This window comes from Lampris incognitus, chromosome 2, assembly GCF_029633865.1.
Source record: "Lampris incognitus isolate fLamInc1 chromosome 2, fLamInc1.hap2, whole genome shotgun sequence".
In the NCBI taxonomy this organism is placed as follows: domain Eukaryota; kingdom Metazoa; phylum Chordata; class Actinopteri; order Lampriformes; family Lampridae; genus Lampris; species Lampris incognitus.
In genome coordinates this window covers 10,414,892-10,436,193 of record NC_079212.1, presented here as the reverse complement: position 1 = coordinate 10,436,193, position 21,302 = coordinate 10,414,892, and the positions used below count along the sequence as shown (strand labels likewise).

The 21,302-nt window shown below is 43.3% G+C and overlaps 1 protein-coding gene across 1 annotated transcript; it reads right to left on the bottom strand.

Annotated features, from left to right (window-relative positions):
- Nucleotides 1-604: 604 nt before the first annotated feature.
- Nucleotides 605-19,489, bottom strand: LOC130107838 (PHD finger protein 20-like). Its single transcript, XM_056274614.1, has 18 exons — nucleotides 19,453-19,489; nucleotides 17,481-17,560; nucleotides 16,889-17,060; nucleotides 15,510-15,594; nucleotides 14,788-14,861; nucleotides 14,454-14,685; nucleotides 10,605-10,679; nucleotides 10,430-10,489; nucleotides 10,100-10,286; nucleotides 8,904-8,983; nucleotides 8,371-8,463; nucleotides 6,910-6,996; nucleotides 5,469-5,608; nucleotides 5,281-5,380; nucleotides 4,925-5,120; nucleotides 3,874-4,108; nucleotides 3,318-3,657; nucleotides 605-2,695 (listed from the first exon to the last, which is right to left on the bottom strand). The coding sequence occupies exons 2-18, from the start codon at nucleotides 17,558-17,560 to the stop codon at nucleotides 2,559-2,561; spliced, it is 2,373 nt and encodes a 790-aa protein (XP_056130589.1). The 5' UTR covers nucleotides 19,453-19,489; the 3' UTR covers nucleotides 605-2,558.
- Between the last annotated feature and the right edge of the window lie 1,813 nt (nucleotides 19,490-21,302).

Here is a 21,302-nt window from a genome sequence, read left to right as displayed (position 1 = left end):
TTCTTCTCTACTGCGCTTTTGGTTGTTACTGCAAAACCTTACGTCAGCGAGTCTGCGACTTAAAAAAAGGCTGCGACTTGCCGTAAGTCGGGTTATACGGAAGTTTATACGGAAGTTAGCCTGCTGCAACGGTCACTGTTCCCTGCAATGGCAGCGGCTCAAATAAAAATGGCCGCTGCTCTGATCCATCCCATGTTGATTTGAATGGGAATCTTCGTTCTACTCATTCAGTTTCTATGGGGGTAGCGGAGAGCTGCCTCATCCTCTCGCCAGTGTTGAGGTATTGAGGGCGTCCCAAACTAGCCACTAGGCAGGTATTAAGAAAACGTGTTACACAGTGAAGTATATAAGTAACGCAGGAAAACGCTGAACGACAAACGGGCGTTTCAGGCAGCGTTTTCTGTCGGAGAGAACAACTCCAATTGGTGTGGACTTCGGACTTTGTATCTGCAGACTTTTTACGTGCACCTCCCAGCTATATAACACGCCAAAGGAAAGGGGAAAACCCCAAAAGCATGATATGGCCTCTTTAAAACAATGGTTACTGCAGATGATAAAAAAAAAAGCAGAGAAAACGTTTTCACATAAGACAATAAGGCTTAGTTTCATTGTGATAAATTCCTTAAAGCACAATGTGGAACAGCAGGATCACATGTGATCCACAATACATTTGTATCTGATGTTAACTGTGTGCTGAACTCTGGCTCAAATATTTTCCGGAGTGAGACTAAATAAACCTGGTGGAGTGATCGTACTAAAACTTTACATTTTGATCCACTAATGAAACGTTTTCTTCATATGAACGTTATAGAGAACTGGTTAACAGGAAGGTTAGAAAACAAGAAATTGACAAGTGATGCGATGGAACTGGACTCTGTAATTTGAAATGAATGGACCTCCTTCAACACAATATCCACCACAGGTAACAAAGCAGAGAACTATTTCCTGACACACAGCACAGGAGTCGCGTAATGACCCTGACTGCCTCCACTGTGGTTTGACCTATGGAGGCCCCTGTACTGCTTAGAAAACATAGTAAGGGGCGTCCGGGTAGCGTAGCAGTCTATTCTGTTGCCTACCAACACGGGGATGGCCGGTTCGAATCCCCGTGTTACCTCCGGCTTGGTCGGGCTTCCCTACAGACACAATTGGCTGTGCCTGTGGGTGGGAAGCCGGATGTGGGTATTTGTCCTGGTCGCTGCACTAGCGCCTCCTCTGGTCGGTCGGGGCGCCTGTTCAGGGGGGAGGGGGAACTGGGGGGAATAGCATGATCCTCTCACGCGCTAGGTCCCCCTGGTGAAACTCCTCACTGTCAGGTGAAAAGAAGTGGCTGGTGACTCCACATGTATCGGAGGAGGCATGTGGTATAGTCTGCAGCCCTTCCGGATCGGCAGAGGGTGGTGGCGCAGCGACCGGGACAGCCCGGAAGAGTGGGGTAATTGGTCAAGTACAATTGGGGAGAAAAAGGGAAGAGAAAAAAAAACAAAAAAAAAAAACATAGTAAACCACTGGACTGAGTGCGAATTTTAATGTGCTACTAGATCAGTTGAAAGGTAAAAATATGCTACCAAACAAAAATAAAATCCAAACAAATATTTTCAAAATGTGTCCCTACATCCAAAAGAGTGGTGAATACTTTAAGAAGCTATTTTTTTTGCTAATTGAATATCCTTTCAAAACATATTTCTAGAAGTTTTCCACACTGCTTTGACAGAAAAGAGAACTACGCTTTAAGCTAACCCCCTAAAAAGAAAATGTAGGGGTGGAATTTGTTATTAAAGCCACTGCAACCTCCACTCTGTCTGTACCGTCGCTTCTCACAGCCTGAAAAAGCAGAAATATCCGAAAAATACTATTTTACAAAAGCTGTACAGTAATTTTTTTGTTAATACAGTGACAACAATGTACATCATAAGAAAAAGTTAGAAGCAGAGGTCATAATCTGGAAAAGTAGAAAACTAGCAATATTCTATTTAAAGACCTGGTACTATTCAAATCCCCAAGGAACAGAAGAAACGAGAAATACGAAACAAGAAATACTACTGATGATTTTAACTTGGTGTCAACAAGCCACTCACAGCTCGTGAAACTAAGCAAGTCAAATCAAGTCAAGTCCATTTTATTTGTGTAGCCCAATATCACAAAGCAAGTCTGGTGGTTCCCCCAAAACCAGCTAAAATCCTTTCATAGTCACAAGCTCTGTCTGTATGTCCTCTTGATTTGATCCTTATTGAAGGATAAAGGGCAGATTGTTGTTGGAAAGTTTCCTTTTCACCAGCAGGGGGGCGATCCAAAAGGAGTTTTCCAAAAGAAGAAGGACTTTGTTGGTGAAATGGGAAAACTGGGTTGCAGGTCAAAGTCCCGTTGGTCTACATGCCCTTAGCCATTGGTCTACATGCCCTTAGCCACTGGAAAGACATTGGCTCACTATTTTCTCGCTATGGACCAACAGCATTTGTGCTCTAAGTGTGCGTTCTAGGACGCTGGTCTCATCAGCTCACTGAGGGGTCCAGCAGTTATAAGGTGAAAGAGCACAGGTCAAAGTTCAAGGAGTGGATTTACCAGCAGACTGACAAGCGCCTTACAATGCCCAGGTCACACAGCAGCTGTCTGATTCGCTGCTTGAGCTGCGGGAGGCGGGACAAAGGATCAGGAGGCTCCAGCTCCCCGGAGTGGTCCAACCACGACTCCAAAACTAGAGAGAGGGGGATGGGGATTTTGAGGTGAGAGTGGACCGTTAGGTAAATAACATGCATTATCAAGCATATTTCAAGATATTTCTCTAACTCAACACTCAGCAATCTGACACAACATGAGCATCTTTCATGCAAAACTACAAGATTGTTTTAGTTGAATTGTATCTCCTATGTAGGTGTTAGTAAGGTGAGTGTTTGAGCTCCATTACTAATGACTGAGAGTCAGCAGGGCTGTTGTGTCAGAAACAAACCAAAAAACCTGGTTGAACCTGAATTTTACTAATTGATGTTGTACTATCTGTTGGTAAAGGTCTTCTACCACCTTGTTCTGTCATATCTGCTTGTTAGACACGACAACTTCACTTCTTCAAACTCAACACTACCTGTCTTCCACTCCCTCATTTGGCTGCTATGATGAAGATGTTGAACATTATATTATGCACCCTATCATTTTTTCAGGCAAAGTTCCACCAGACACCAACCATTTACATCAAATACTACTACAGGGTTTGGAGATTTGTGGACTAGCTGGATTTGTTTTCACATAAAACTTTGGGCTTGTATTTGGGTATAATCTGGTTGTGAATTGTGTGTTTGTATATGTGTGTGCGTGTTTCTCACCATCTAGTTCTCTCTCTACTAGATCCATCCTGGTTGTAATCTGGTTGTGAAGTGTCTCTATGTGTGCTAGTAGGTTCAGCTGACACTCCACCACCGAGGCTCGGGCTGGACTACAGAGTGAGTGAGTAGATTTTTCAGTGTATGTGTCAGTGTGTTGGTCAGTGTCTGTCAAGGTTTCTGTTTTTATGTGCACAGGAATGACTGTGTCTGTGACTTTGTCAGTATGTGTATCTGTGTTTGTTTCAGTGTCTGTGTTGGTGTGACTGAGTGTGCCTGTGTTGTGTTTAACTGTGTCTGTCTGAATGTGGTATGTCTTGTCAAGGCCTCCTGGTGTTTCTACCTGCAGGAAATGGCAGAATCAGATGTGGCAGAAAGGTAAGGACACTTCCTACTGTGTTGTGATATCTTCATTACACCTGAGATGCCAACAAGCGTATTCTTCTTTATCAAAAGGAAATGGTTGTTTTGCTTTGCATTACATAAGACATTGAAGAGGAACAAGAGACTGAAGTTATGGTACCAGAGGACCAGTGTTGCTGTATAACAGATATCTTACCTTCCTGTCTGGGTTCTGGTCAGGTCCAGTTGTCTGTGATTCATTATCGTTCTCTTCTTCTTTTACCCATGATGCTCCAGTCCTCTGGTAGCAATGCTCACTGCTGACATAACAGACTGGAGGCGTGCCATTGGTCCTCCCAGCAGCTTCTCGTCCCTGATTGGCTGGGGCTGCTGGCTCCACCTCATGTCTCCATGGCAACCGCCACATTTGCAGGTCAGGGTGGGAGATAGCGCTAGTGGACAGAGGAGTGAGTAGATAATTTATGAGTGTGTATTAGTTCGTTTGAGTGTGTGTCTCCAGGACATACTGTGTCTCCATGTAGGAATCTGCTCTTTATCTGCTGTTTGTTCCCATCTGTATTTACCACTGTAGGGAAACTCCATGCAGAGGTCACGGTGAGTTATGAAACAGAACCCCTGCAGCTGGTGCAGAGATTTTCTCAAGGGCTCTTCGGCGAGGCAGATGCTTGCTGATTTGAATGCTATGCGTGTATTTTTCAAATCAGTTTTACAACTCTAATGGATGTCTGTGCTTCATAAATCCACTCACCTCTGTGCACCTCCCTCTCTTCTCTTCCTTTCTCTATCTCTATCTATCCCCCTCCTTCCTCACAAGCCATGTTTCCATCCAAGCACTTTTATGCACATTGTGAAGCATCAAATTAGAAAAGCTGGATAGAAACGGCAAAATTCGATAAAATGTCCTAAATATCGCAAAGTACTTTTTACACTTGCTTGAGGTGGTTTTTGCTGATAAAAGAGTTGATGTGCGAAATGGGGGATGGAAACATATTTGTTGAATAACAGATGAAACGCAAAGAGAAATTGATCATGTGATCAACTGTTTCTTCATCAGGACACATTTAACTATGTTCAAGGTTTTATTAGCTTATAGAGATCGGATAGAAATACCTAATTTGCATTCTATTTTTTGCAACTTTAGAAAAGATTGAATAAAATTTGCTTGACAACCGGATGGAAACAGCTACAGTGTCTCTATTACTGGATTAAACTCTGCTATCCAAATGCTGCGAATAGACTCTACTCACTGTAAGATGCTGATTTTCAGCTGGAGTCCTCTGAGGACCTGGTTGAGGCCCTCGGTGTGTGCCAGGAGGTGTCTGGTGTGTGAGATCTTGGAGGCGTTGACCTCAGAGTAGTTCTCTCTTACACACGACAGGCCAAACATATGACCTGACGTCAACCAATCAGGATCTGTCAGAGAATACTGGGCCCGCCTCCAGCCTGGCAAGGACAGAGGGCACAGGATTTTACACACACACAAACACACGTACGCAGGCAAGGACATACCAACCAGTGTGTGAGGGAGAGAGGAAGGGAGGGAGAGACAGACAGATAGATAGACAGAGAGACAGAAAGACGAAGACAATGCAGTATTTTGTACCTGTAGTGTTTCTGCAGCAGTAGCAGATGTAGCTGTGTGGAACATTGTCCTCATACAGACCCATGCAGGTCCCATGCTGCCAGAACTGACACAACTCACACTGAGACAGACAGAGATTCATGAGCATACATTTCATAAACCACATTATCATTATCATATTGGGGTCTGTGTGTGTGTGTTTGCGCTACCTGAATCATGAAGTCATTTTCCTCGTCCACCTCACACACACATCTCACCACCTCACAATCCTCCGTCTCTGTGGAAAGCGGCCAATAGGCCATGTCCTCCTCACTCTCCGCTGTCACTGTTGACCAATCACTGCCCTCATCTGCTGGAGGGGGAAGAGTTGAGGTTCGAGGGGAAACAGTCAGACTCACTGGATGTGGACTCCTAAAAGAGGCTTCCCTTTGGTGCCAACTATTTCAGTCAGTACTTTACTTCATTTCATTCGCTATGTTTTGCCATTTTTAAGTCTTTTTCTCTATGAGCAACAACAAAGGCAAGCGCTCAAGCTAGCAAGCTACACTGTCTTTAGGGAAAACATTAGCGGGGATTTGGATTGTGGCAATAAGGCAAACCTGCTTGGTTCATTCAGTAGATTATTTTAAAGATACCCAAGAATATGTTGAAAAAAATTCTCTAGGGCAGTGTTTCTCAACCCAGTCCTCAAGGAACCCCTATCCTGCAGATTTTCATTGTAACCCTGCATAGGTAGCCCTGCTTGTACTTACTTGACCAATCATCTCCCAGCACTTAATTATGCAAGGTGTGCAACATCTGACAAAATTCATTGCTGATTGGTTGAATAACTACAAACAGGTACCTATTCAGGGTTGCAAATAAAATATGCAGGATAGGGGTTCCTTGAGGACAGGGTTGAGAAACACTGCTCTAGGGGGCATTCAGATAGCATAGCGGTCTATTCTGTTGCCTACCAACACGGGGATCCCTGTTCGAATCCCCGTGTTGTCTCTGGCTTGGTCGGGCTTCCCTACAGACACAACTGACTGTGTCTGTGGGTGGGAAGCCGGATGTGGGTATGTGTCCTGGTCGCTGCACCACTGCCTCCTCTGGTCGGTTGGGGCGCCTGTTTGGGAAGGAGCGGGAACTGGGGAGAATAGCATGATCCTTTCACATACTACGTCCCCCTGGGGAAACTCCTCACTGTCAGGTGAAAAGAAGTGGCTGGGGACTCTGCATGTATAAGAGGAGGCATGTGGTACTCTGCAGCCCTCCCTGGATCGGCAGATGGGGTGGCGCAGCGACCAGGACGGCTCGGAAGAGTGGGGTAATTGGCTGGATACAATTGGGGAGAAAAAAAAGGGGGGGATTCTCTAAAAGAGATGTTTTCATTTGTTTGCCAACTGGTAACAGTTAATAAATCTGTTCTTTTAACCAGTCCAGTAAGTGTCACTAGTTAAAACGTGTATTCAGGCTTTAATTCTTGGACCTCAAATATCAAATTGTTTGCAGTTATTATACACAACCCAAAAAAATGTTTTCACCTATTCTAAAATAATAATGGGTTCTGCCAGACTGCTCTGGTATCTAGAGGACCATTTCAGAGCTACAGGAGGTGTGTGGATGTGAGTGTGTGAGTGTGTGTGTGTGTGTGTGTGTGTTACCCACCCTGTGTGTGTGTGTTGTATCTAGCTGACAGTTTCAGAGTTATGGGAGGTCTGTGTGTGGGGCTCTCATCATCACTGCTACAATGACCTGTGAACAGAAACACAACAGTAATGACACTGGATAAAGATAATTGTGTCACGGTAACAGATCCACCAGCTACAGGGTTTTAAGACGTCTGGGTGAGGGTTAGCAGTGGTTCGTTACCTGCTCAAGTGGTTGACAGAGTAACGCCCAGATCAGACTACACGATATTTTTTGTCTTTCACAATGGCTCCATGTCAGACTACTGCTATAAATGCATGTCCTGTCTTGGTCACCAGACTGACCACACTACAAGTATGATCCCGACTCATCATCATATGCTGCTGTCATCACATCATCTGCTGTCATCACGACCGTACGCGAGTTCATAGGGCGTCGGGTCAAGAAGCGTGATGTGTGATGCTAGCGGTCTTGTGCCCAGAAAAGAAAACGAAAACAAAGAAAAAGCAGTTGTGGACCCGTCCCCGGGTGTCACGAAAAGGAGAATATGGGCTGTCTATCCATCAGCTCAACAAACTTTTCCCCTGTTTTGTTGTTCCATCTCTCTGATCTCATGGCCACAGCCTTTCTCTTCGCCATCTTTGTTCACCTATGCACACCAGAGAGCATTCTGTTATCCTATTGGTCAGCGTAAGGAACATGTCTTTGAGCGTCGGTCAGGGGTGACAAACTACACAGAAAATGCAAAAAAGTTCTGACATGCTAGACTTGTCGAGTTGGGGCCATGGTGTGTCTGACGCCGGTCTTGGATTACGTCAAACTACAAGAGCATTTGTTGTTCCCGATGTTCATATTCAGGCCCGACACTGAACGACGGTCGGCAGCGGTGCAATGAGGTCAAAATCGGCCTGAATTCGTGTAGTTTGAGCTGGCCATTAGACTTACTTTGACCACTTTTGAAATATTTGGCGATATTTTGAACCAAAATGTCAGAGCTGGTGGAAAAGCCTAAGTCTGCGTTCACACCACATCCTCATGTTATTTTTCGACTGCCCATTTGAGCTAGCCACTCGCTAGCTATTCTCCAATAGTAGTGTAACGAGCACGGATAAATAGACTTGCTAGCCCTTGGCTAACGGGTCGGACCCTTTAGTCGACTGGTTAACGTAGTTGCCCGTGGTGCGGGAGATCCGGGTTCGCGTCCCAGCTGCGGTGGTTCCCGGCTGCCCCCTGAATTCGCTACAGTAGTACAGCAAATAGGTGGGGCAGATATAAAGTTTCACACGAGAGTGGCTGCTGATGGGTAAATTTATCTGTTCTATCTTTTCAAGTGATCAAACAAGAATTAGTTTGAAAATACACGAGAATTATAAGCTGAATAAACCTTGACAAACTCGAGACAACTGCTTGCTGAGATAAAATCTTTTTTAAATTATTGTAGGCTGCCCGCTTTTTCTTTGTTGGTAAACGGACTTCTACCTGAGATACTTCTCTTCTTCTTCTTCTTCTTTTTCTTCTTCAGTTTGATTCTTAGGAAGTTCCTCCTCTCCTTCCCTCCTTCCTTCTTCACTCCTTCAGAAAGACAGACAGACAAACGGACCGACACACAGAGACATGGACAGGCGGACAGAAAAGGTCATTCAAGTGACAGGTGATGAGGTCATTATTTAGTCAAGCAGTAGAGTCAAAATTCCTCAAAACTTTCACCTCAAATTGTAATTTTAAACCATTTATCCTGATCATAATCTGTCTTGACCTCATCCCGACCAAAGACTTGGTCCCGAATCCCCATTTTAAAAAGTAATAAAGTAACAATAATAATTTGTGATCATCAGATTTAGTCATTTGAATTTTGCAGAGAAGCCAGAGGAGGAAAACTGAGACACATTGAGTGGTGTACATAGTCACTCGGGGCTGTGGGGGTAAATATGTGTGCATACGTGTCTGTTTCTGGATATGCGAGTAATTTTAAATTGTGTGTAGCTAATGTCAGTGCGATGCTGCTTTCCGACCTGTTTTCATAGCAATGTTATTCTGGTTCTCCTTCCTCCTCTCCAAAGGGAGGTCCTGCCCCTCTAACAAGGACTGCCTCCTGGAACAGCCAATTGCAGATGAGGAAAGCAGGTTAAAAAACAAACATTAAACCATAAACACATTTCGGTGTAATCATGCTTCCCATTTTGAGTTATTTCAGCCTGCAGAAAACCATGATAGCTTCTTACATCCATCACTACAGGGTCTGAAACAGCAACCAACTTCCAAAGGGGCTTTGCATAGTTTCCACCTGAACCTTATCGTTCAGGAATGCGAATAAAAACAACAAATAGAATTCAAACAGTAGGCAGCATTCTTTCAGAATCTCCAGTAGAAGCCCAGTTCTCTGAGGACAGTGACTAGTTGTCAAGTCTTTGAGGGTGGGGCATCATAAAACTTCAGACAACAAAACCACTCAGCAGGACTGGTTCCTGTGCTTTAAACACACAAGTCTATAATGAGGAGTGGAGGCACTGAGTCAACGACTTTGATTTAGTCAATTCCACTCAGCAAACCTCTTATTTATTTCATTATATCTACCATTCCACTCAGCAAACCTCTTATTTATTTCACTATATCTACCAGTCATATTACGATATCTACTAGTCATCATTTATTTACTTGTTACATTATATTTACAATCATATTTACTATGCATCCATCCATTATCCAAATGTCACAGGGATGCTGGAGCCTATCCCAGCAGTCATTGGGCGGCAGGCGGTGAGACACCCTGGACAGGCCACCAGGCCATCACAGCCCCCCCCCTACACACACACACACAGTCACACCAAGGGACAATTTAGTATGGCCGATTCACCTGACCTACATGTCTTTGGACTGTGGGAGGAAACCAGAGCCCCTGGAGGAAACGCACGCAGACACGGGGAGAACATGCAAACTCCACACAGAGGATGACCTGGGACGACCCCCCCAAGGCTGGACCACCCTGAAGCTTGAACCCAGGACCTTCTTGCTGTGAGGCAACTGCGCTAACCACTGTGCCACCATGCACTGATCATATTTACTAGTCGTATTATATTTGCTAGTTGTATTATATTTGCTAATTGTATTAGGCATCACGTCAGCAAAAATATCCCACATAGCCCCTTTAACGTACCAGTTTGACTTAATGGAATGGCCCTTGATCGAAGGGATTTAAAGCTGCTCTTACTTTGACGTCTCTTGCTCGCTGCATTGCTCCTCCAGCTGCTGGTCAGAGTGGTAGTACTTGATGTGGTAGTGCAGCAGACTCCCCTTTCTGTAAGACTTGGTACAGCCCGGCGCAGGACATTTAAATGGATTGTGGTCCAACTCAATGGAGAGGATAGGGGGAGGCTGGTTCTTTATCACCCTGTACACTGAAGGATAAAACACACATAGCTTAGAGAGGGAGAGAGATAATATTCGAGAGGACAAACAAGTGTGTGTGTGTGTGTTTGTATGGGAGGTGTGTACATATGTGTTTATAAGGATGGTTCAGTGTGCAAGTGTCTGGACTTACATGGTTCTCTACTGTATTTGTGCGTTGTGGGCAGGTGAGCCTGTCGCTCCAATAGAACATCTGAGAAAGAGAGAGAGTGTCACTCATGGTATAATATCCAGGAGAAATGTCATACCATGCAGATTAACCTGTTTTAATTAAATGTCAATGTGTTCATCAGTCATCAATTACTTACCTCTGTCTGGTAAGGCGGAGCTTGGTAGATCAGGCTGGACAGTGGTTGGCTGATTTTGGGTATCGTTAATGTTGCCTGGAGGGAGAAGGACACCAATAAGCTTTCAGCATGTTTAACTCTCCCAGAATGCAACTGAAAAAGTTTTCATGATATTCCATTACACATAAAGGCGAGAGCTCAGCCTTTCGTCACCCTAGTTACCGTAACTTACCAAAAATAATGCAAATTGCTTAACCATCATAAGCCATCAGAACGATGGATCTATCAAAATCCATCAAATTGTCCATTCATTTTAGTATGGACCGTTCTTTTTTTTTAATTCTGCTATTTTTCATGTTTGAAACCCAGTCACTGAGGATGCACAAGCCAGTGCATTCTTAGTGCCGGTTCCAAGCCCGGATAAATGGGGGGGGGGGTTGCGTCAGGCAGAGCATCCGGCGTAAAACCTTTGCCAAATCAAATATGCAGATTATAAATCAGATTTCCATACTGGATCGGTCGACACCCAGGTTACCAACGACTGGCACCAGTACTGTGGGCCAGCAGGGTGCCGATGGAAACTGTGCTAATGTTGGGCGAAGGAGAAGGAGAGGGGGAAGGCATGTCCAGAGGCAGCCGGAGAGAAGGAAGGGCAGGAGTGTGGAGGCGAGAGTCAGAACTTTGAATTTTGGCGCTATGACTGGTAAAGGGAGAGAGCTGGCAGATGAAGAGAAGAAAGGTAGGTATACTGTGGGTGCAAGAGACCAGGTGGAAGGGGAGTAAGGCCAGGAGCATCAGAGCTAGGTTCAAACTCTCCTACCATGGTGTGGCTAGGAGGAGAAATGGGGTAGGGGTAATTCTGAAGGAAGAGTACGTCAAGAGTTTGTGGAGGTGAAGAAGAGTGTCGGACAGAGTGATGAGTATGAAGCTGGAAATCGAAGATGTGATGATGATTGTTATCAGTGCATATGCCCCGCAAGTTGGGTGTGAGATGGAAGAGAAAGAAGAATTCTGGAGTGAGTTGGATGAAGTGGTGGAGAGTGTACCCAAGGAGGAGAGAGAGGTGATTGGAGTAGACTTCAATAGGCATGTTGATGAAGGGAACAGAGGTGATGAGGAGGTGATGGGTAGGTATGGTGTCAAGGAGAGGAATGTGGAAGGACAGACGGTGGTAGATTTTGCAAAAAGGATGGAATGGCTGTGGTGAATACGTATTTCAAGAAGAGGGAGGACAGGGGCACTGATAAAAAGACAGGAGGCGGAGCTGGCAGTGGCAGAGTTGAAGATGCTAAGCTTTTCATTGGGAGTGATGAAGAAGGACAGGATTAGGAACGAGTACATTAGAGGGACTGCTAAGAAATGGAAACGGATGATCCGCTGTGGCGACCCCGAACGGGAGCAGCCGAAAGTAGTAGTAGTAGACATTAGAGGGCCCGCTCAGGTTGGGACGGTTTGGAGACAAAGCAAGAGAGGCAAGATTGAGATGGCTTGGACATGTGTGGAGGAGAGATGCTGGGTATATTGGGAGAAGGATGCTGAATATGGAGCTGCCAGGGAAGAGGAAAAGAGGAAGGCCAAAGAGGAGGTTTATGGATGTGATGAGAGGACATGCAGGTGGCTGGTGTGACAGAGGAAGATGCATAGGACAGGAAGAAATGGAAACGGATGATCCACTTCGGCGACCCTAACAGGAGAAGCCGAAAGTAGCAGTAGTAGTAGTAGTAGCAGTAGCAGTAGCAGTAGTGGTAGCAGAGGTGTAAAAACCAGGTCCAGAAAGTAGAAGTCCAAACCATGTATTTGTTCCACTCATGCACTACACCAGCAGATTCTAGTCAACACCACTCCTCAACTAGGTAGGGGAAACTAGTTAATGAAATCAGCTGATTTAGTAACATGGTTGGAGCAAATACACAGTTTGGACATTTAACTTTCTGGACCTGGTTTTTACACCTCTGAGTAGTAGTAGTAGTAGATTTTTTTAGTTTGAATATTTTTGCCAGATATGTTCACCCATAACGGGACAGCTGAATGCACACACATACACATGACTGCATGTGCAAACTGGCTTAAACATGCTTGACTTTCGTTACGAGCAAACACCGGTCATGTCTGTCGCTCTTTCAGGGCTTCATCTTCGCAAAAATTACCAAAGGTGTTTTATTTAATGACGTTTACATACGCAAACACACAAACATATCTCACAGACAAAAGGATAATGTCATCCCATCGACACTGTGAAGTGATGTTTAAATGTGCCGTTTGTCTTATCAAGAGAAATAAACCCAACTTCAAAAACATTTCCTCCTGTTTCCAAAGTTCTTGGCAAAACCTACTGTTTACTGTGAACAGACATCTCTGCTGTCAGTCTGAGCGTTTTGTTTAAATCACAGCTCTAAATTTACTTTTTAAACCCAGCTTTCATATCTTTCAATGATTTCTGTAAAACAATAAATGTTGAGGCCCTACCGACACGTTACACTGTACTGCTCGAGCTACCCTACCTTACTCAGGGTATCTGCAGGTTTCAGTAAGTTAAATTTAAGACTTTTTAAGACCTTTTTAATGCCACTTGTAATGGAATTTAAGACCAAGATCTACAACAAAATATATACATATGGTTGGTAAGACCTAACGCCCAACAGCTGAATATTTAAACATTTGATTCGCGCGAGTGCAGTTTTATCGAAATTGTTAAACAAATGTAGGTTTTGTGACACGTTGATGTTGTAACCGCATTTCTTGACGTTCGGACCGAACATTTAAACATTTGAATCGCGGAATTTCGCGCGATTGCAACCAGATAAGCCTAAGTCCTCCTCCATGTTGAAAGAGCTGCCGGAAACTATAGGCTGCCGTGATTGGTTGATTCGCTGTGAGCGTTTGATGACCAAACAATGACTCACAGCAGAGCGCGCAGCGGAGGTCCCGCCCCCTCCCTCCGGACGATCAATTCTAGCGTCAACCTTTCTTCTTCTCTCGGCGGCCATTTTGTCATGACTTAGTTAGCATTTGTCCGCCAAAGTATAGGCTATACCGTTTAGCAATTAACCGCTCAGTAAAACCAACATCGGTATTCTTTTCGATAACTAGTTACATTAATATTACCTACAACCGTGAGTTGCAGGTAATATTGCCATGGTATCGCATCATCCAGGTCATTTATTTGTCTACGGGGATACACATTTGTTTTACAGGGAATAGCATGCTATAGCTAACAGGTGCGCCTGATACGAACCTGTAATTCATGAAGAGCACGTGGTGGAATGAATATGTACCGTGTAAGTGTCAAGTGTCAGTTTAGGTGTTCAATAGATTTTTCGTTCATTTTAAAAGGCGTTATTTTATTATTTTTGCGGGGCTACCGGAACGTGACTTAGCACTGCTCCGAATTTCCATCTCTGCTGTGGATTTCCGGTTTCCAGAGGCTTCTATAAGCGATTCTATCTGACCAATAGACGTCGCTGGCTGAGCACGTTTATGCATTTCACCATAGAACGGTCTATTTACAACCCCACATTAGCTGCAGCGGAAAAAGCAGCCAACTCCGGTCACGACTGCAAGTAGTCACCAGAATGATTCGCGCTCTGCACGCAAGCCAAGCTACATTAATCTTTGCACAACACAAACGAAGAAGAAGAAATAGCCCTCTCCCGGACAGTTCTTTTTTTAAGACCTTTGAGTAATGAATTTAATACAATTTTCCGACATTTTTAATTAATTTAAGACATTTTAAGGCCTTTAATTTAGATACATGAATTTAAGACTTTTTAAGGATCCGCGGACACCCTGCTTACTAACTACCCTCCCGTTTACCTCACTATCTACTTCATTAACTACCTTATCAACAACCTTTCTAACTACTTTACTAACTTGACATGAGCGGTGGGTCAGAGGTCACAGAACTTCTTTCGTCTGTCTTCTTCTTGGCCGGAGGATCGGACGGTGAAGGCTCTGCCTTCCTCTTCCGCTCCTCCTCCTCCTCCTCCGCTGACATGTTCTCGCTCTTCTCCTCCTCTCTCTCTGCACCCTCCTCTTCTTCGCTCTCTCCCTCCTCCCATCCCTCGCTCCCCGCTACACTCTTTTCAGGCCTGGTCTTCCGCTTCTACGCACGCACGCACACACACACAAACACACACAGTCTTAACACCGCAATGGTGATTGATGAATGTGATTAATTTGAACCAATAAGAGGAGTACTCCTTACTTCCTTGAAGGGTTTGATCTTAGTAGGCTTCACAGTCATAACAACGCCATCATAGAATCGCACTGTGTAGGAGTCTGATGGAAGTGCACGCGCGCGCACACACACACACACACACACAAACACACACATATAAATAAACAGGAAATTTTGAGACAGGCCCCCACAGTGACCTTTGGACTATTTGGGGAAACAAAGAATTGAGGAGATGTCCATCATTAATACGATGACAAAATCAGAGACACCAGAAAAGCAAAGCACCTCATAGATTATTATTAAAACTAGGAGCTTTAAGCAAAGTACTTACACTGTTCTTGAATAACACTTTTAAAAGAGAAAATTCCTCCAAAATACACAGGTATCATTTATGTACTCACTAAGACTTGCATATACAAAGTTTATGAATATTTTGTGATATTACTGAACACTGCAAAACGATCACCAGCAGCATCCTATTACAACACAAACGGTCCCTGTGGAAACACGGTGGAAAACAATGAGGAGAGTCAAGCAGTTCAATGTTCGATGATCATGCTTTCAGAAAGTCAGCAGGGCTCAAGTCTGATCAAGTCAGCGTCCAACCTGGACTGTCACCGAGTCTTTAAAGACGACGGCTCCATACCGATTAACTAGCTGCTGGTTGCTCTGGAGAGTGTCACCTCAATGAAAAGAAGATGACTGATTAAATAGGACGTTATAGGACAAAGGTTTAAGTTAATACTCACCGTCCTTGTTTACTCTGATGACTTTTGCTGGGTAGAAACGACAGTCTGTCCAACAGGCCAGAACCTTGGTACCAGACCCAAACATCTAAAGAGAAAGAGAGAAAGATGGTTAGAGAGAGAAAAAGAGAGACAACGAAAAATAGCAATTTCACATTCAGTGCTACCTATGGGGGAGAGAGAGAGAGAGAGAGAGAGAGAGAGAGAGAGAGAGAGAGAGAGAGAGAGAGAGAGAGGACGACAGACATAGGAAGAAATAGATACACAAATACAAAGAAATTCACACACACGCATTAGGGCTGCATGATTAAAGACAGAATTACAATCCCGATTATTTTGCTAAACATTGCAGTCACGATTGTTAATCACAATTATTAGGCTCAGTTTCAAGAACAAAAATTATTTTATTACACATTTGTCATACAATGGTAGGATAAATGTTGGTCTCCACCCCCCTTTTCTCTCCAATTGCATCCAGCCAACTACCCCACTCTTCTGAGCTGTCCTGGTCGCTGCTCCATCCCCTCTGCCGATCCGGGGAGGGCTGCAGACTACCACATGCCCCCTCCGATACATGTGGAGTCACCAGCCGCTTCTTTTCACCTGACAGTGAGGAGTTCCACCAGGGGGACGTAGCGCGTGGGAGGATCACGCTATTCCCCCCCTCCCCTCAAACAGGTGCCCCGACCAACCAGAGGAGGCGCTAGTGCAGTGACCAGGACACATACCCACATCTAGCTTCCCACCCGCAGACACAGCCAATTGTGTCTGTAGGGACATCCGACCAAGCTGGAGGCAACACGGGGATTCGAACCAGGATCCCCGTGTTGGTAGGCAACGGAATAGACTGCTACGCTACCCCTAACCAGCTCAAGTTGGGTGGTTTGGAGACAATGCAAGAGAGGCAAGATTGAGATGGTCTGGACATGTGTGGAGGAGCGATGCTGGATATACTGAGAGAAGGATGCTGAATATGGAGCTGTCAGGAAAGAGGAAAAGAGGAAGGCCGAAGAGGAGGTTTATGGATGTGGTGAGAGAGGACTTGCAGGTGGCTGGCCTGACAGAAGAAGATGCAGTGGACAGGAAGAGATGGAAATGGATGATCTGCTGTGGCAACCCCTAACGGGAGCAGCCAAAAGTAGTAGTAGTAGTAGTAGTAGACCTTGACTATGTATGATGGAATTGACACACAGGAATTTTATTTTAGAAGCATGTTTGGTCAAGAACAGTCATAAAAAAAAAATATATATATATATATATATATATATATATAAAAGAAAAGACACAGACAAGCTCATGTAAAGAAGCACAAGAAGGTGGGTCATTTCTTGTTCTGTCCCACCCTCTGTCTGTTTGTCCGTCCATCTGTCTGTATTTCTTACCGGCTGTGGTCGTGACTGCTTCAGTCCCTGCTTCCTCAAGCTAATTCGTTCCAGTGGACGCAAGTAGGGTGAGTTCCATGGAAACCACTCGTCATGGCGACGGCTCCACTGGCGATAATGAATCAGAACCTGTTCTTTCTCATAGTCAATTTTCTCTATAGAGGCTGTGTACCTGATGGGTGAGTAATACCAGGGTATAAAATACGTCTGAATTTATTGTGACACAGTTTGATACATAATGCAATAAAGGGTCATGTGCCTGATGTGTACCTAATCAGATTTATTTCAATAACCCCTTCCTCTATATGTTTTGTTCTTAGTAAAAGCATAACATGAGAACACATTACATACATTATATAAATAGTGTGTGTGGCACTATGTGTGTGTGTGTGTGTGTGTGTGTGTGTGTGCATGTACTTATTATACACGTGTGCTTGTTGGTATGAAGGTAGTCTGCTAATTTGCTTGCTCCTGTGCAATAAATAATGGGTATATAATTGTGTTACTTACGTGTCTTTTTAGTCTGCATTTGTGTGTGTGTGTGTGTGTGTGTGTGTGTGTGTGTGTGTGTGTGTGTGTGTGTGGTCCACACCAGTTTTTGTGGCGGTCTCGGGCCTCAAGCTGAGCTCCAACCTCAAAAGTGATTCCAGACCTTTCTGGTGGAGGCTTCATCTGACAGATGACAAGAGTGAGAAAGAGAAATGGGGAGATAGGTGGTGGTGGAGGTGTGGGTAGAGGGGACAGGGACAGAAATAATCTTTGACAATTTTTTACATATATTACCAGTAAATGAAACAATAATAGTAAACACAACTGACATTTTTTTTACCATATTGTAGTAGACCTGTAGATATGTTTTCAGACACATAAAACCTCCACGTTCATAGAACAATTAGAATGGATAGGGTAACATTACAGAACATTGGATAAAAGTTTAAATCAGAGTAGAGGAATTGGGCTGTTGCAGAAGAAAATGATAAATTAATAAAGGAAGTTAAAGAGCATACAAAGTAGAGAAGATCCATCCATTCCATTCATTATCCAAACCGCTTAGCCTGCCTTCAGGGTCGCGGGGATGCTGGAGCCTATCCCAGCAGTCATTGGGCGGCAGGCGGGGAGACACCCTGGACAGGCCGCCAGACCATCACAGGGCAGGCATACATATATATATATATATATATATATATATATATAGCTGCCTTCTTATAACACACTGACTTGTTCAATTTATGTTATTGTATTGTGTTTTCTCTGTGTATTGTCTAGGGTTTGTCTTTTACCTATTTGTCTTTGTCTGTTATGGACCCCGAGTCTGCAATAAAGTTTTGAATTGAATATATATATATGTGTGTGTGTGTGTGTGTGTGTGTGTGTGTGTGTGTGTGTGTGTGTATGTATGTATGTATGTATATGTATGTATATATTCAATTCAAAACTACATAACAAAATATATAGCGAAGTTAACATCATGAATCAAGCTATAATAGACAAAATTATCTCCCCGAGTTCCCTATTTGTTGAATCTGAGCAAAATCAAAGAATTAGTTAAGTGTGATCAGGTTCTGGCAGAGGCAAGCAGGCAGAGGGCCACAAAAAACTTTTATATTTTTCACTTCAATTCCATATATATAAATTATATCAGCGTAATTTCTCATTTAAACTTTAAAATAGAATTGGTGAGCTAGAATATAAATTATAAACTTTCTTGGGATTATTTATGTTATTGACGATGATCAACGATTACAAATCATAATTTTCGAATTATTATCATCATGCGTTAATATGTAACCATATCAGACCTGTGGCGTTTTATTCGAAAAGCGCGCCCCGTGGACCTTCCGACGGAATGTCGAAACCAGACCGGCACCGGTACCGTTTACATGTAGAAAAGGCAATTATTTTTACAAGACTCTTCTGAATGATCTCGAAATTTTAGCAGAAATGCTTATCGAAAAAATGCGAAACATGCATTCAGCACATATAAAACGAATTAACCATTGCAACTCAGTTTATTGGCCTGGGAAATAAGATAAAACTATTTGGCCACAAACCACCTAAAAAAATAAACCAACACTCGTTCATGCTTCCAATTGGATAGATCTGCTGTCAGTCATAACAGACAGGTCCGCCCCCCTGCCCGACCGTCCGCTAACCATACGATTGAGGCTAAAGTGCTAATGCTGTTACCCTAAAACGACAGCGCAGACCGAGACAGCGTAACACAGATAACATCTCCAACTTCGAAACGTGTATTGTGCACTCGAATTATGGCAAACATGATCGAGTGCATAGCTTTTTTGACAGCAATTAGCGTAGCTGCCAGTAGGCTAAGCTAACACCTTCACTGCCAATGGCTGTCAATAGATAAGCTAACACGGCTAGACTGTTAGCGATGACATGTCACAGTGACAGCTGCACAAAAGTTGACATCAGCAAAATGGGAGTCGCAAATTTCCGCGCCGTTACACCTTCTAAGGATCCGGTCTCCTTCTCTTACCTATTCTCGATATCAAACGACAACGAATGGAAATGTCTCTGCAGGATCAAAATAACGGGTTGTTTACCTTGCGCGCTCCTTAAGGGTGACGTTCCAGGAGCGTGTAACTGTGATGGTTACTCTGCGCGTGCGCGTAACGACGAACCAAAATGGAAAAAAAGAAAACCTCCGTGCTGGTCTCTGGTGTCTTGTTTGGGAATTCATTTTTATCCGTTTATATTTCTTCTGCAAAAAAAAAAAACAACAATTCAAAACAGGACGTTGCACCGTTTAACTAATGATACAATAAAAGGTGGTGAAGTGCCCCTTGCAAGCCACGAAATGTTGTTTGCAGTCTCCATCTTACTCGTGGACTTTGTTTCAGTAGGCTATCTTATAAAGAATGACACACACACGAGTTGCTCAGTGCAGCCAAGTATAATCAAAAGTGTTGTAACATGTTCCTGAGCGCGGGTCATGTGTATCTAAGGTAAACTAGTGGATAGCCGATGGCATCGATCTATCTAGACCCGTAACAGACTTGTTGAACAGCGACGATAAACACACACTTTGCACGAACACATGTTTTAAAATATGCAAATTAAGAACATTGTAATGTATAACTTTATCTCAAGAGCCAAAATGAAAAATGTATTGTTAAAAAGCACAACAGAGAATAACGTCAATACTGAGCATTTTTCAGATGACAAAAGTTTTTGCAGGTGGACTGTCCCCAGGTTCTTGAAGACTGAGTGCGGGGAAAGAGTCCGTGTCTAGTCCGGACTGTCTTCAATGGGCGGTTTGCTTAAACGTCACAGATGCTTTAAATAGACGGTGAACGTTTCGTGAATACTTCTGGTTTGTGCATGTTATTCAGGTCCTCTGACAGCTCTCCTCTCATATCATTCAACCCTCCTGATGTGTCACAGTCTCCTCTTGGTACTGTCTGCTTCTCATCATGTAAACTTCTGAGCTCCAGAATAAGAGCCATGTTTCAGGATAGCCTAGTTTCCGTCCCACCAGCAACATTTTTTTGGAACAACTTTGTGAATGATGTTGAATGGAAGAAAGTTTGGTCGTTACCACAAAGATTTTTTTTAACAAACAAAGTCAAAGAGATTTCATTTAAATTGCTACACAAATTCTACCCTGCAAAACAATATTTATCAAAGTTTAAAATGGTATAGATGTTGAATGTTCTTTTTGCCAAATGCATCCTGAAACATGTGTCCACTTATTCTGGTCATGTCAGTTCACTTATAAATTCTGGAGAGACTTCCACAAGTTTATCGCTGATTTTGTCTTTTCTGATTTTCACCTTTACTATAAGAATGTTATTTTTGGTTTTCATAATTCTAATCACAAAGATGGCGATGCATTCTTTTTTATAAATATGCTTTTATTTTTAGCCAAGTTTCATATACATAAATGTAAATTCTCCAACAGAAAGCCTCAACTCTTTGCACTTAGAAAAGAAGTTGAACAATATATAAGGACAATCTCTACTTCAAAAAACACAAAGGCTTTAAAAACTATCAACATTTGCAAATCTCTGAATCTGTTTACATAAAATATGATCTCACCTTTATTTACTTATTTTTTTCTGTTATTTATTTTTTAGAATTTACTTTCTCTTTTGTGTCTTTATTGTTTTTTTTATCTTCTATCTATTGTTTTTGTGGTGTCTCGTGTGTCTATTTTGCTCTGTTTGAATGTATTTGAAGTATCAATAAAGTAAGAAGAAAAAAAACGTTTCGTGAATACAAAAAAAAAGTTCAGGGAATACTGTGTAAGCAGCTGGTATTTTAATGGCGTTTCTGTGCAATACAACTGTAAAAAAGAAAAGTGCAAACATTTACGTGATTTATAGGAGAGCTACATGTCATGCGGATGTGTGCAGCTCTTTGAAGGTAAACGTCAGGCGGTGGGGAAACGGCT

What these genes read in the sequence shown, in the direction of transcription:
- LOC130107838 (XM_056274614.1), bottom strand. Translation starts at nt 17,560, where the DNA reads ATGAAGCCTCCACCAGAAAGGTCTGGAATCACTTTTGAGGTTGGAGCT. An exon ending in CGAGACCGCCACAAAAACTG is followed by an intron (nt 17,061 to 17,480) that starts GTGTGGACCACA and finishes CTCACCCATCAG; the next exon opens with GTACACAGCCTCTATAGAGA. An exon ending in AGTAGAGAGAGAACTAGATG is followed by an intron (nt 2,696 to 3,317) that starts GTGAGAAACACG and finishes CCCTCTCTCTAG; the next exon opens with TTTTGGAGTCGTGGTTGGAC.